At 38.0% G+C, this 15,681-nt stretch overlaps 1 protein-coding gene across 2 annotated transcripts in view; it reads left to right on the forward strand.

Moving 5' to 3' along the window:
* Positions 1 to 480: 480 nt before the first annotated feature.
* Positions 481 to 15,681, forward strand: part of PRTFDC1 (phosphoribosyl transferase domain containing 1) — a 46,132-nt gene continuing 30,931 nt past the window's right edge. Inside the window, exons 1-3 of one of the 2 annotated variants that reach the window (XM_039548507.1) lie at positions 481 to 558; positions 4,137 to 4,243; positions 6,200 to 6,383. In XM_039548507.1, coding sequence (XP_039404441.1) covers positions 514 to 558; positions 4,137 to 4,243; positions 6,200 to 6,383 — 336 coding nt within the window. In that variant the 5' untranslated portion in view covers positions 481 to 513. The remainder of the gene's footprint in view (positions 559 to 4,136; positions 4,244 to 6,199; positions 6,384 to 15,681) is intronic. The other variant, XM_039548506.1, reaches the window with a different exon arrangement.

Here is a 15,681-nt window from a genome sequence, read left to right on the forward strand (position 1 = left end):
CCTTCTCCTCTGAGAAGGCAGTGAAACCAAAATATTAATAATAATTTTTACAGAATTGGAAGGGGGTGGCAGAAAGCTGCGTTGTTCCTGGTGCCTGATCTGTTTTCCTCCAACTGCACAGACAGCATAGGCACCATGGGCATGGGCTGGGGGCAATGGGAAGACATAGCTCCAGCATGTGCACGGTGGTGGGGAAGGAGCAGCAACTCCAGCAGACAGCGAGGATGGAAAGTATGATTACTGAACTATTGGAAATTTGCTTTATTCTCTCCTGGAGTATAAGCAAAGTCCTGTTAAAACGGCAGTTTAAACCACACCAGTTTAATTTTACCTACTAGCCCAGGCCAGGCCCCTTGGTCAGCCCTGCCCAAGCCTTTCCACCCTTCCGACCGTACCTACACCTGCACAGTTTCCATCCCGCACCCGCACCCCGCACCCCGCACCCGCTGCAGCCGCGCTCCCCCGGCGCGGCCCCGCCCCGCCGCAGCCCCTCGGGCGGGCGCGCGCGGGAACATGGCCGGGCAGGGCGGGAGCAGCGCTGGAGGCCGCGGCGTTGTGGTAAATGCGGAGCGCGGCCCGGTCCGCCTCGGCCGCTCGCCCCCCGCCGGCCGCGGTCCCTCCCCGGTCCCCGGCCCCGCTTCCCCTCTGCCCCTCGGCGCTTTGTGCTGAACCCCCCGTCCTCTCCTCCCCTTCCTGTCTCCCGCTCGCTCCGGGCCCCCCGGCCGGCGCTGGGGCCGCGTTCCCTCACCCTGCGCCGGTCCCGCCACGCCCGCCGGCCCCGGCCCGGCTGCGGCCGCCGGAGGGGGACGGGCGTGTCGGGCTGCGCCGCGCTCTTGGTTTCCGCCGTGAAGACACGGTCCGGAATCACCCCGAGCGGCTCCTGTGGCGGTGGCTGTGCTTCCCCAGACTCCTTCAGTAACGGGGATGAGGATCCCCAGGGATCCCGAGATGTCTTTCTCCCACCAGAACTCTGAGAGGCCCCTGGGGGTCTGCGAGCGCTGTGAAAGCACGTTGGGCTGCCCGTGTTCTGCTGGGGTGGGGATGGATAAATGATGCAAAAATGAATGAATGTGATCCTTATTCTGATAGACACACCAGATTCCCCTATGAAGCAAATGCCATCACTGCCACGACCTTAGGTATGTTCTTATTTTAATGTGGCATTAGGATTTTAACAGAAGATTCACAGGACAGCTGCCTACAGGACAGGGCCCTCTGTGTAGTCAGGGGTCACACTCTGTCCACTCCAACGTCCCTGCCAAGCCCCTTGCGAAGGACCCATCTCTGTGTTCGAGCTGCCTGAAAACACTGCACATCCACCAGCTCTCCTGACACCTGTGTAATAAATGACATTCTTAAAGTGGGTGACTGTGTATCACCAAAGCAACATGAGGTTATTGCAAAGAAGGACGTGAATGTGCATGACCATCTTCTGCTGCACTGGTTTCATTTTTTCTGCTCAACTCCCTGAAAACCCAACCAGCAGTAAGTCCAGCACAGCATAGTTTGAGTTACAAAAGCTGGACTTCCTTGATGCTCGCTTGGAGCTGAGGACTGTGCTCAAACTTCACCTGTGCTCATTTTACCAGACAACAAAACTAGTAATATTCTTCCAAAGGTGTTGCAATTGAATGTCTTCAGCTTCTCTCTTAGGCCTCAAGAGAACACTTTTGGATATTGCCATGTATTTGTATTCCTTTTTGTATCCATTCACATCCAACTTGTTAAAGACTTAAGAAGAATATCTGCTGGGCTATTCAAACATGCAAAGCCTGAACTTTAAAAGTAGGTCTTTCTTTCACTGTAGGAGTTTTTTACACAGAAGTGTGCCAAAGTATTTAGAATATTTATTTACTTATCTAGTTGAATACTGCTTTTTTTTTTCTGAAAAAATCAGAATTTTTTCCTTCATATTTTCAAGGTCTTTTAAAATTCTCAAACAGAATAGTAATAAGAATTTACAGTTACTTGAAAATTCTCTTATAGCATAATACTGTGGCTGGCTTTAGGATAAATGAGAATTTCTAAGAGTTGTTGTTAGGAAGTGCCTGTTTAAAGGAAAGAAGAATATGAAACAGGCTTATTATATTAGACAAATCATTAATTTGAAAGTACATGTGGATTTCACTCACATGCACTTTGCATTATTTGTCAAATTCCAGCAAGCACTTGTAAACAAGAACTTCAATATTATTGCAGAGTTAAGCTGTTTATGCTCTGCTATTCTAGAGAACCAGAAGGATAAATGGGAGAATCAAAATTTCATCCTTATCTTATTTCATAAAGGAGTTAATGTAACCTAAGTAAAAGTTACTGGTTGTATGAATTCTGAAGCAGTTTCTCTCCATTTAATTTGATGTTCTGCATCACACTGAAACCGTGCAATTTGACAAGAATGCAGAAGTTAGCAGCACTGACAGGGTTTGCTAGTGGGTGTTTGTAATACTTAATGAAATTGTTTCACTTTACATTAAAATGCGTTTGAACAGACTGTTCATTGCTACAAAATGTTTTTAAAGTTTCAGGCCCCCCCCCATGCACTGAAAAAGTAGATGGGAAAATAGTCTTTCCAGGCCGACTACAGCAGTGTTTTTGGAGCAAGATTTGCCTCTAATTAAAAACCTCGCCAAGGAGGATATTTATAATCTCCTGTTTCTATGGAAATGAGGAACACAACTAAGTAACTTTTTTCTTTTGTGTAGTTTCAAGGCTTGTGTAAGTCAGGTGAAAAGCTTTCATTGATTCTAGTGATCTCCCAGTCATTCCCTTCATGGCCAAACATTCAGTAGCAGTTGCCAACGAATAACATTTTTTGATGCAGAAATTTTTGGGTAGAGTTAAGAAAACATTCCAGTCAAGGTGTCTGTAGCTGTCAATTAATATGCAAAAAAAGTGCCCAAGCAACCCAAAATCCACAAGGCAGAACAGTGTTTCAATACAGCATGAGGCAGGGCTGTGTCTGAGTTAAAGAAGAGCAGATGTGGAGGAACAGCTCAACATCAAATATGGTATCTTAGCAAAAATATTTGTGAGAAACAGTTTATTGCTCTACTGTAAAATGGTAAGCAGAGGTTAGTTTCAGTGATGGTCCTTTAAGGACTATCTGTAGCAAAAATGCCATTAAGACATGCACTGCACAATGGCAAGTTTGTCACCATTTCTCCTTTTACTCAAGATTCCTGCAGCCAAGCTGTAGAAAGACAATGTGTGACTTGAGGAATATGATTGTAAAGAAAACCTATTAGGTGTCGCTTTTTATCCTGAACCAGTACTGAAGAAAAGCTTTGTAATGATTTCAAGATACCTTGTGAACCTTCAGATCTTGTCTTTCATAAGGAATAGGGAAAATTTTTGTTTTGGAGTTTGTTTAGTTTTTTTGCTGGTGACTTTGCATTTCATAGCTTTTTGAAGCCTTCCACTGTTGGCGAATTTTTGACCTTAATCTCTACTACCGTTGTATGCTGAGAGGTCTAATCTTTGTATTCTGACACTTACAAAATCAATGTATATTTTTTTTCTGTAAATATATGGATTTACAGACTAGTTTGGTAGCGAGGTGAGATGCAAACATTTTGTAATCACTTATCCTTGATGATATCTAAATTAAGAACCTCACCTTTGGCAAGAAGTACAGTTTTTCACTGATTTGTATAGATATCCATGAACCACATAAATTATTCTCCATGTGTGCTGTTTCATCTGTAGAATATTTATTTATTTATTTATGACTTTTAAGTAATTCTAAACTAGAAATGTACAATTTTAATATAGAATTTTATTACTTTTAATTCCACCGTCTGAATCTCCCGTTGGAGAATCCCTTCTTACTGGCATTTTGTGTTTGAAAGTCCTTAGAAACTTACTTTTGACAGTAGATTAGTATTAAATATTTCCTTTATCTATCCAGTTGTTTGTAATTTCAGGTGAGATTTCTCACATTCTGTGAGGAAAAAACTGTAGCATTTGATGTCTGAGATATACTGAGAAGCAAAATAATTAATGAGAAAAGCAAAATAGTAATTTGTAACTGGAAGAAAGTATGGCATCCAATAGAGTGTACTAGAATGCTGACTTTGTATCAGTTACATAATGTCAAACACCATGAAGTGTTCTTGACTGTACTATTTGATATTCAGATTTCAGACAATTGGCCTGGATACAGTCTGGATTTGTTCACTTATCCTCAGCACTACTTTGGAGATCTGGAATATGTGCTCATACCTCATGGCATTATTGTTGACAGGTATGTGTAGTTTGAATGTCACTAAATAAATTGTTTGGTCAGTAGTATTATCCTTTTTTATGAAGGCTGTCATCCATATACAGTGTATGTATAATCTTTGTCCTAAAATATTAAAAGTTAAAAACTTGGCTATTCTTATTTAGAAATTTAAATTAGTACATTTTTATCTGTGCTGGAGTTCATACACTTTTAACACACAAAGTGGTCTTTGGAGTTCTTGGAAATTTTGGCTCCAAACAATCTGAGGAATAATATAAAAAAATGAAAATTCATCAAAGAAATGTTTCTTAATGAGAGGATTTCCCCATTATTCTTAGACTTGATAAAAGATGATAGAAGACTATTTTATTAATCTTCAGTAAAGTAAGTGATCCTCATTCTTACAACACTAAAAGGAATTATATATTTCAGATCAAATGAGATGATCTCATATTTCTAGTATCTTCTATTTCTCAAATGAAAAGTATACTAATTATTGCTATATGAATTTACTAGATCATTAAAAATACAAAGATGTGGAAATGAAGCAACAGCCGTTTCTCATACTTAGGATATTATCTTCAGTCTAGAGCTTATTATTCTCTGCTCCATGCACAGATTTCAGTAAAGTTCAATTGATGTATTTATGTAGAAGCAAATTGATTTCTGTATTACAGTTGGTAGACAAAGAAAAAAACAGCTAAACCTGAAAAGTGTAATAATGAAAGGCATGGGATAGATGATAGGATTATTTAATAAATTGTATCCTGTCAACAAGCCTACTCTTATTGAAACTACTAATCTAATTCAGAGAGCTATCAAAGAATTTTCCAGTGTGTTTACAGAGTATAATACACTGAGCTGTTTTTCCTCAAAACATCAAATGACATTGTTGAATTTTCTGTTGATACTGCATTACATCTAGAAATGACCCAGTACCCTATTGTGGGTCTAGAAATGCTATCTTTAAGATTAATATTTATTATTTATATTTATTATTAAGATTAATTTTTTTTTCTTGAAAACGTATGTAGCATTACCTGGCAGAAATGTGTCTTTTGTTTCCAGTCATCTGCCATATTGTGTTTGCAATGCAGAATTGTCAAAGGGAAGACAGGTTTGGTTGGGAACCCCACAACTGTGGGTTTTAATGGGGCATTTGCTCGATTATTTGCCTGTGTTTGACCTTGAACAAGTCACTGAAGTTCTTTGCACTTTTCATTTCTGCTGTATAAAACAGCGAGCTGTACAAAATAGTGATAATATAAGCTTTTGACTGATGCTCTATTTCTTTCTAGTATTTATGTATATTTTTATTAAAATTGTAGGGATAGCATCTTCCAAAGCCAATCAGCATGAAATATTTCAAATAATTCTTTTCCCTGTCTTTCACTGAATTTGTTGTTCTTGTGCAGTAACTAACATAACAAGTTAGGGGTTTGTACAGGTATGTTTTATACTGGTAGTTCCTGTGAGGTAAAATGGAAGGCTAGCTCACATTCTTTTCTCTCGAGTCTCTGACATATTTATGAGCCCAAAATATACTGAGATGTGTAGCTCCTGTTTGTATAGCTGGGGAATTTATGCATTTAAGGTTCACCAGATTCAAGTGCTTTGCATCATGCATCCATCACTCTGTATCTGCCTTCTGTGAGCTGGATCCAAACCCAGTCAAGCACTGGAATGGACTGTCTTGGAAGGTGGTAGAGTCACCATTCCTGGAGGTGTTCAAGAAATGACTGGACATGGCACTTACTGTTATGGTCTAGCTGACGTTGTGATGATCAATCAAAGGGTGGACGTGACGATCTTGAAAGTCTTTTCCAACCTAAATGACTGTGATTCTGTGAAGTCACGATACTTGAACAATGTCAGTCAAGCTTTATACTCACCATAGTGTTTGTTTGTAAAGCATACCATGAACTTAGAGCATCTGCATCTAATGTTACTTTATCCTTAATTTTTTTTTTTGCCCAGGACAGAACGACTGGCCAAAGATATTATGCAAGACCTTGGAGACAATGATATTGTGGTTCTCTGTGTCCTCAAAGGTGGCTACAAGTTCTGTGCTGATCTTGTGGAGCACATTAAAAATCTTAGCAGAAATTCAGAACGGTTCATCTCCATGAAAGTCGATTTTGTTAGACTGAAAAGTTACCACGTAAGTCAACAACTGATTTATGTAGATTCTGGTTGAATGTTGTAATAAATAGTTGACTTTTGCATATGAGATCTCCGCCTCCAATTATAAGAAAAACTATGTGAAAAATATTTCTGTTTGAAAAACCTGTGAAGTTTTCTCTAAAAACTCATATCCCTCATACTTTGTAGATAGTATGAATGAGGATATGAAGCATCCTTGAGCTCTATTGTTTTATTTAGTCTGTCTTTTACTTCTGGACAGAGAAGTATTCAAATTTCGTTCATGTAAAATGTCGACATCTTGTTTGTTATCAAAATCCTCAGCAGTTCTGTCAAGTTAATTTCATGCCACTGCATTTTCCACCCCCACATAGTTTGGCATAACTACAAGGTGATAAATCTGTGTCTTCTTCTAAATGTTTAATACTAGGTAAATGAAATGCTTTCATCTTCACAGCATGCAGTTTACATAGCAGCAAAATATACCACCAGATGATGATAGTGTTCTACAAGAAAATGAAACAAGCCATTGAATCAAATCCAGTGTTGAAGTAGTCATCAAGACCTCCTGTTATCTTCAGAGGAAATTATGCAATAATAATTCACCTGTGTCAGTGGGGATATTGGTAGTGAGATGACTAGCATTTTTTTAGAACCTCTAATTACGATTTCTTATTGTATAAGTTATAAATTTATATTCTACCTTGCAGTGCATGTTTCATAGTGAGGGAGCATTTCTGTAAGTTGATGTAGAAAGGTCTGAGGAAGTACACTAAATAAATGAAGTGATAAAATGGTGTCTTGCAGAAATGCAACTTGCTGTGTCCAGTAGTTCCCACAGTAACTCTACATCCTTTCCACAGTTTGTTGGCTGGCGTTTTCTTCTGACCCCAGTGACTATAAACTTTTCCTAACTTTCACAGATCCAGTCTGACTTTTTTTCATAGTGGAAAAAAAGTGAATGAGAACCTTTTGTAGCCATTTGGCTAGGATTTGGTCCTGGGACTTCTCTTTCAAGAATTAGTTAGTTCTATGAAGCATGTGTGAAATACTACTATTAGTTATTTTCTAGATATTCAGCAGTATTACAGAAATAATTAATAAATTGTAATGTTTGTCTGACATAATGGCACATGGAAATTTTACTCAAGTTTTTTTTGTGTAGTTACGATAGCACTTCAGTAACACTGCTGAGCAAACAGTGGAATTACTTAAATTGGGTTTTATTTTGCATCTGGCATATAGGTAATGCATGTGCTTTTTCTATAGGGTTATCTTTTAGCCAGTATGAAGATATCCTGGTTCTAAAATTTCTTTCCTTGGGGTCAAATGTTATTAGTCATATTAACCCGTAATCAATGAGTGGCAGAAGATGTGTACTGCAAAAATGTGGAAATCTTCACATCTTTAGCTTAGGAAATAATGTAGAAGCAGGTTAAATCAAGCTGAAACAGCACTAAGAATTTTATTATGGGAAGGTGCAATTACCAATACTAAGTCCTAGATGATCTTAGCATTTAGTGGCTATTCATCTTTTGGGTCCTAACCTCATTCTGTATCAGAAAGGTAGCACCTTCCCAAGAACTAGTGCCTGCATCTGTTTTTTTTTAAAATATATTCTTTTTTCTTATATGTACTTTCAAGGAGGTGTCATGTATTTAGAGGCTGAAGCTGTCCTTGATTTAGTGCTTGGATCAAGGCTTGATACCTGTCTGGTCTTCAGAAGCTGAATGACACTGCAGTAGAAATTTGAAATTACTTTAATATTGGTAGATGCAGTCCATGAGATATACATAAATATAATGCTGACTAAAGTACCAGTACCACTCCCTGCCATCCTTTGCATCTTAAGTTACTGTTGTGTCCTGTGCAATTGCAGGTTTTGGAGAATGTTCCCTTGTCAACACAGCTGGGCTCAGAACACTTGAGGAACTCGCTGTCCCTAGTTGGAGTTACTCTTTATCCCAGACTTATATGAAACTCCCAAATCTCCCATGTTAGTTTATTCTGTAATAGCATATCTTTCTCAGTGTTTTACACTTTAATCAGAGGCAATAATTACAGCTTTAGAGATAAGACTCTACTTAAAATCTTGGAGCATCACAAGTTCCACTCCTTTGCTTTCCTTTGTGTTTTCTGTTCCACTTTCTAGTAAGACTTATTACTGCTCTCGCTTTTTATCCCTTTGTCATTTTATAGACACTGTTCTTCTCGCATTATTTATCCTGCTTCCTTTTACTAACTGTTCTCTCTTTCTCTCCTGAAGGGAGTTCTGCTGCTCTCAATATGCTTACTTCAGACATGTCTCCCTTCCCCCCTCCAGCTGTTTAAATCCAGCAACTAATTTCAGCTCAAACTCATGGGATTTTTGTATTGTCTCATTCCAGCTTCAGTATTGAAAGGTTAGTTCATTTTTAGCGGTTGTAATTCAAAGTGGGATTTCTTGGTTCAATAGGATAGCAAAAATGGGCTGTAATTGTGACCCAGAATCAGATCTTGGCATCTGTGAAAGTACACCTTAATTACCAAGCATCAGTGGAAAATGTTGTACTTTGCTGGTTGGCATACAGACATGATTACAGGAAAAGGAGATTGCAAATATGACCAGTTTTACATGGCTCTTTGTTTTCCAAAGCTGTCATAATATTACAGAATTTAGACTTTAGAATTTGACTTAATTAGTATGTTAGGATCTGCTTTCAGATTACGTAGCTGAAAGCTGGGCATGTATCTTCTTTTGTTAGATTTCTTCATGCAAATGAATTGATTAAAAAAAAAAACATAGTCCATTTAGATTCTCTGGATATTAATGAGATGAATGGCTGCTTGTACTTCCATAATCAGGATGGTTTTATCTGGTTTGCAAAATATTGTCATATGTGCCTGAACATTTTTACATTTTTGTGAGAAACTTTCCTGTATTTTACAAGGGGCAGATTAAAAGAAGGCACCAAGATGAGAGTTAGAAAATATGATTTCAGGAGTAAAAAGATAGGAAGCATCAGGTAGAGTTAAGGATAAGTCAGTAAGTAGATGGAGAGGAAAATCAAATGCATTCTCCGGATGGAAATCTGAACGAGAACAGCAGCTCTGAGTTTTAAGAGGCAGAGAAGAGAAAACATACACTTTTTTGAATGAACTCAAGAGTAGCAAGGCAAGAAGTATAGTGGGTAGAGCAAGAAGCCCTACAATAGTCCTCATGTGAAATATGATTATATAGAAAGGTACACACCAAGTTTTAGGGGAAAACACTGTATTCTAGAAACACTGACATGAGAACTGATAGAATCTAGCAGCTTTTTAGATATTAAGCTCTAAGATACTGGATTTTAATATAAGTCAGGGATGGTGGAATTGGCTGCAGAGATTTTTGAATTTAAAACTGGAGGAATAAAATTTACTCTATTTTTACCATACTGAATTTTTTTCCTGAGTGATTGTTCCTCCACAGGGAACGGGAGTTCTGAAGTTGAAAATGGGTGAGGGTTTCAGATTGAAAGGAGAATTCAAAAATATTTTCAGAAGCATGGTATGTTGAAGTCAAGGATGAAAATTAATGGTGGAAGAAGTTGAGTTGGGAAATGCCATCTAAGGAGAATGTGACCCTAGCAGGAGAGATGGTGGATCCAGAAATTCTGTAATAAATTTGTGATACTGATAACTTTAGGAGATTAAAGAGCTAATTAGGGAGAATCCAGAGGGAAGTATAACAGAGAAATTAGGAAGATATTTTACTAGGGCGTTTTCAATTAAATGATAGGACTAGACAAGGATGAATGCTTGAGGATGAACCAAAAGAGAGAGTGAACAAAAAAATAGAAGGGTGTGGATGTCATAAAGAGAAGGGCTGAATAGGGTATGTTTTAGTAAAAAAACATTCTATAAGAAGTGTAGCAGAAGAGTAGACTGTAAACAGCAATTAGACCTTCTCTTTGTTCAGTCTGGAGGAGACAATTTAGGACAAGCTGAAAAGGTAAAGGTTGAATTACAGCTTGAGACAGAAGAGGATGTTCTGGCTTAGCAAGTCTAATCCACTACTAAGAGATGCAACAATATCACCTAATCCTGTTCCATGGCTATGCCAAATGTGATCTTTAAGTCAACCTCAAGTTTTAAATGGAATTGAAAAAATTAAGAAGTAGAGTAAGTATGCAGACTTTCTTGAGAAGTTCCCAGCAACCTCTAAATAGAAGAGAAGGTAAATGCATGTGAATTAAGACTTCTTTCGTGGATAGGTGGTGGAAGCTAAAAAGAGGAGGAATCATGGTAAGAGTCGTTGTTGAAACTGGTGGTGGGGACTGACAGAAGAGAGGAGGAACACCACACACTTTTATTAGGCAGACCAGTGTGCTTTCTACATGCATTGCTACCTGTTCTTGTGAAATGTTTAGTATTCCCATATAGTTATCCATAGATATTTATCTAATTCTCCTAATTACTATATTTTATAAAATAGGTATGATAGTAAAGCTCACATCTTGGGGAAGGGCAAGCGAATCTTGGTGGCATAACCTTTTTTCACTGAAAACCATGGAGAGGTAAACTAGGAATGAGATTGTTATTTTTCCTTAAGTCTTTTGTGATTTCTTTGGTTATATATGTGGGCTAAAGTGGCAGAAATCCAGCCGTCTCTGTTATTTTGAAATTACATTGTTGTAACAAACTCTGTTATTTTGAATAACTTTGGGACCCTACCTGGAGTACTGCATCCAGCTCTGGAGTCCTCTGTATTTCAAAGACATGGATCTGTTGGAGGGAGTCTGGAGGAGGGCTACAAAGATGATCACAGGTTTGGAGCACCTCTCCTAGGAAGACAGGCTGATTCAGTTGGGGTTGTTCAGCCTGGAGAAGAGAAGGCTTTGGGGACACCTTAGAGGAGGTGGCCAGTACCTCAAAGGGGCCTACAAGAAAGGTGGAGGGATATTTACAAGGCTGTGGAATGATAGGACAAGGGGAAATGCCTTTAAATTGACAGAGGATACGTTTAGACTAGATATAAAGGGAGATTTTTTTTATGATGAAGCTGGTGAGGCACTGGAACAGCTTGCCCAAAGATGTGTTTGATGCTCCAAATATGAATGAACTTGCAGAGGATTATGTGGATTTGGTCAATTCATGTAATTCTTTAAAATGAGTACATTATTTATGGTTTCCAGAACATAACAAATAAAAAAAATGTAAAAATGTGACTGCTGAATTGTAATCCATGCACAATGACTGCATTGAATTCTGTTCACAAACAAATCCATTGATATGATCTGTTTCCTCTTCAGCCTCCAGTTGTTTGAAACATATTTACAACTGTTGGTTATTAGTCTTGGCATAAACAGGACTATTAGTGCTGCAAGAATCTGAAAACAAGCAACAAAACTATCATTGTTCAGTAGAAATCTGAATGTTTTTGCTATATGAAGCCACCTCAGTAAATAGTTTTGCTAAATCTCTCTACTGCAGGGGCAAGGAAACAGAGGGATTTTATAATGAGTAAGTTGAAAGCTTGGTAAATGTAGTAAAACAATTTGTTTTTCTGCCATGCAGGTTTCCTTCTCATGCACCAAATGAGTGTACTTAATTCCTAAAAGACTCAACAGCATGAAGCATCAGACTATAATCAGAGTGGTATAAAATTTACAGTCCTGCTTTTCATAATAACCTATTATTCAGTATAATTTTATTGTATGTAACTTGACTTTTAAAGATCACTATGAACTTTGCATTTAAAAATATGTTGAAATCATGACCCTGAAAAAGCAAGTAACCTCAAAATGGTTGTATTAATTTAACAACACAGAAGAAAAAACTGTCTTGCTTGCATTTAGTGATTCAAGTCTATACCCAGACTCTACACCACTGTTACGATGATTGTTTATCTCCATTGCTGTGTCACAGAGGAAAACACAACTTGTGATCTCCTGAGGAAAATGTACATCCTGAGATGAAAGAGAATTCACATTAGTTTTTGTACTAACAGGTTTTCTCTTGGGCAGATTGTGAGTTCCCTTTATTTTGCTTCATGTACACAGTTAAGCTGATGACTGCATCATCTTCTTGATGCTGAGTAGCCATGGAAGAATTACAAACTGGAGCCTACCTGATAGAATGAATTCCTGTCAAATTTAAAGCAAAGTTCTACCATAATTTCAGAGGACTGAACTCCAAATTATCTGTGAATTATACATTTGACATGCAAATAAATAACTTCAGTGTAGGTTTAATTTGAAAATTAGTAATTTGTGGTTTATTTAATTTGGAGAGAGGTTGTGTGTGTACTAGACATTCAAAAACTAAAATATAGTCAACTTTTTTCAGATATATGTCTTGCAGTCAGTACTGTAGACAGTGAACAACTTTACAGAGAATTTTGCAGCATTTTTAGCATAGTTTTAGATGCTAATGGGAAGCAGAAACATGACATAATTTAGTCCATAGAAGCTACCAGTGTCAGGGATCTAGACCTTAAAGTTGTTGCTGTTCTGAGAAATATGTTCTGTTGATTGTAGATGATGCTACCAGAGAGATGTCATATGGGCAAGTTAATGATGAGAGATTTGGGAAATCTCCTCCTAGAATTGCCAAAGGGATTTTATCTCTGTGCACTTTCCATATCTATGAATGGACAAAATGGCATTTACATCTCATAGTAGGATCTTTTTGAGTGAAAGTTCCATAAGATGCTAAAACAAGTGAGTAAAAGGTCTTTTACACCTCCAAGCCAAAGACACTCTCAAATCTTAAGCAGGCATTGATGCTCTGTTTGTTATCTCTTATGCTTCAGGTATTCTCTGAAACTTAGTAAGACTTGAGATGGTTAAGAAGGTGATGAACAGTGGAAACAGATCATATTTTTTGTGAATTGAATGTTTGGAGATGCTACAATTCACAGTTCTCCAAATTGTGTCCAAATGTTCCTTTTTCAAGTGTTAAGACTTCTTTAAAAATAGAATATTTTTCATGAAAGAAACAAAAAACCACATCAACATGCAGCAGTGTCTTACTGCAAATTGTCAGCCTTAGAGACACCCACACTTTTCAGAGAAATAGCTGAAAATGTTAGTAGTGGAAGTCATCCCCAAAGTTTGCAGCTAGCTGATGAACCTTTAAAAGAAATTCACAAAAATGTAATGAGAAGAATGGCAGTCTCTTTGGTTAAATTGTGGGTAGTGTTACAAGAGTAGCAGCACAATTCAGGCACTTTGAGAGTAAACTCTCCTGCCAGATTAATCTGTACATCAGGTACAGACAGCTAGTGATTTGGTGTGAAAACTCAGACACTGGAGGTGGGTCTCTTTTCTGATTGCATCTGCACTGGCTGGAACAGTGACCGTCTGGAGTTCATTCTTCAGGGACTGCAGTGCCCTCCAGGCAGTCACATGGGCCAGCTCAGCTGCTTCTGAGCACTCCCTGTTTCAGCCCAGATGATACCATTTATGAGAGACTTTCTGTTTGGACCGCTTGAGCTTGCTGGATTAATTTTTAGTGACCCAGATGCACACATGCATCTCAGTAACCCCTGCCAGAGGGAGACTTAACAAGCAGCTGGGGACAGCTTGTGGGCAGTAACTTCTTTAGTCAGCACAGTTCTTGCTGGAAAAAGGAGTCTGCCCATAGTCAAGGGATCCTTACTACCATGTGTGCAAGCCTCAGACTCACCTTCTGCTTTACCTGAGAGATGCTCCTCAAAGGTATCAGAAGTGTGGATATTTCAACCCTAGTTACTTTCATGAACCAGCCTAGTTTTCACAGTATTCTAAGATAAACTGAAGAAGGTCATACTATGTGGAATAAAACATGAACTTAAAAGTCAGATTCTTGAAACTTCTTAGGTCTGGAGGCAGATGGTCTCCTTTCACCTGCATGGCATCTACAGCTTCCATTTAATGTGATGGCAGAGTTGTGAGATATGAGAGCTTTAATTAATTTCTTGCTCAAAGAAAGTGTTATATTTAAAATAAAACATAGAGTATTTTGCTGTTGGACACTGCTCAGGGGCTTGGGATGCTACTTCTAATGTAAGTAGGTGTTGATTTGTGGGCATAGTTCAGGAAAGGTCATAATAAGTCTATCATACAGTCAGTTTATCAAGTTTATCTCTAATGTAAAACTTACTCATAGAGGATGATCTTTGTAACTGTATGCATCAGATAACACACCTACGCATCACTTGAATATGTTAGCACCATCTGAATTCTTAGTGATTTTTTTAAAGTATGAGTAAGTGTTTCAGTGACTCACATATGAAAGATTTGGGGGAACCAAACAGTCGAGGGAGAACTGAGTAGGAAGCGGCCTGATTGCCATGGGGACAGAACCAGAGCAGACGTGGTGGTGAAGGCAGAGTGATACTGAGCTGTCCTACAGCTTTTCAGAAATGTCGAAGTATTGTTTTAAAGCATTTATGGGGCATACTAAAGCAAGTAGCTACATGCTTGTTCAACATACTTTTAATTTTTATCATTTCCAGCTTAGGTATTATCTTCCTTCATACTGATATATGATTTTTGGCTATGGAATTATTTTTTTTCAATGAAAAAAAATTAGTTTTCGTATACTGTGGGTTGGTACTGTGTTATTCTGGATTTCAGATCTAATGTAAACTCCACAGAGGTATTTTCTAATATTTTTTGAGAAATTTGTTTCCCCCAGGATCATGTTTTTCTTACAAGCTGTAATGTTTTCTTTTGAAAAACATCTCCTAATTTGAAATAAATGTCTTGGATTACAGTATATTACATAGGGTACAGCTGCTATGTATAAATAGTTTTTGATCTGAAGTTCCTTTTTCTTAAGGTTTTTTAATATGGTTTTTTTTTGTGAGCTTAAATCTTTGGTATTTTTAAGCAATCCAGGTTCGTGGAACATCTTAACATTTAAGACTGTAGATATTGTTAATTTGGTCACTTTTAGAACAGATTCAAAGCATCAAGGGATTTTATTAGAAGTGTCCAACTGTTCATGTTTTCAAAGAATCAGATTGCCCTGGATACAGTATTTGTTGTAAAGCAGTGGTTTCTTATAAAGCCTAAAACATTGAAGTTTAGTTTTAGTAAAATGTTTCATATTCTGCCAAAAAAGACACTAATCTACTACTAAGTTATGGCATTTGCAGCAATACTATACATCATCCTGCTTCACAGATTTTACAGTGACAGGGAGATAGTATCTTACATGTAAGAAAGGTCCAGAACTAAATGGTTGTAAATCCTGTTGTAAAAAATAAGATCTGATGAGTTTGAAAGTACTCTGCATTTTCCATTTTTATGCACTGGAAAAATATCGCATTATTTGGATGCTAGCAGTGCCATTTAATATGTGAGTTT

This window comes from Corvus cornix, chromosome 2 (genome assembly GCF_000738735.6).
Source record: "Corvus cornix cornix isolate S_Up_H32 chromosome 2, ASM73873v5, whole genome shotgun sequence".
In the NCBI taxonomy this organism is placed as follows: domain Eukaryota; kingdom Metazoa; phylum Chordata; class Aves; order Passeriformes; family Corvidae; genus Corvus; species Corvus cornix.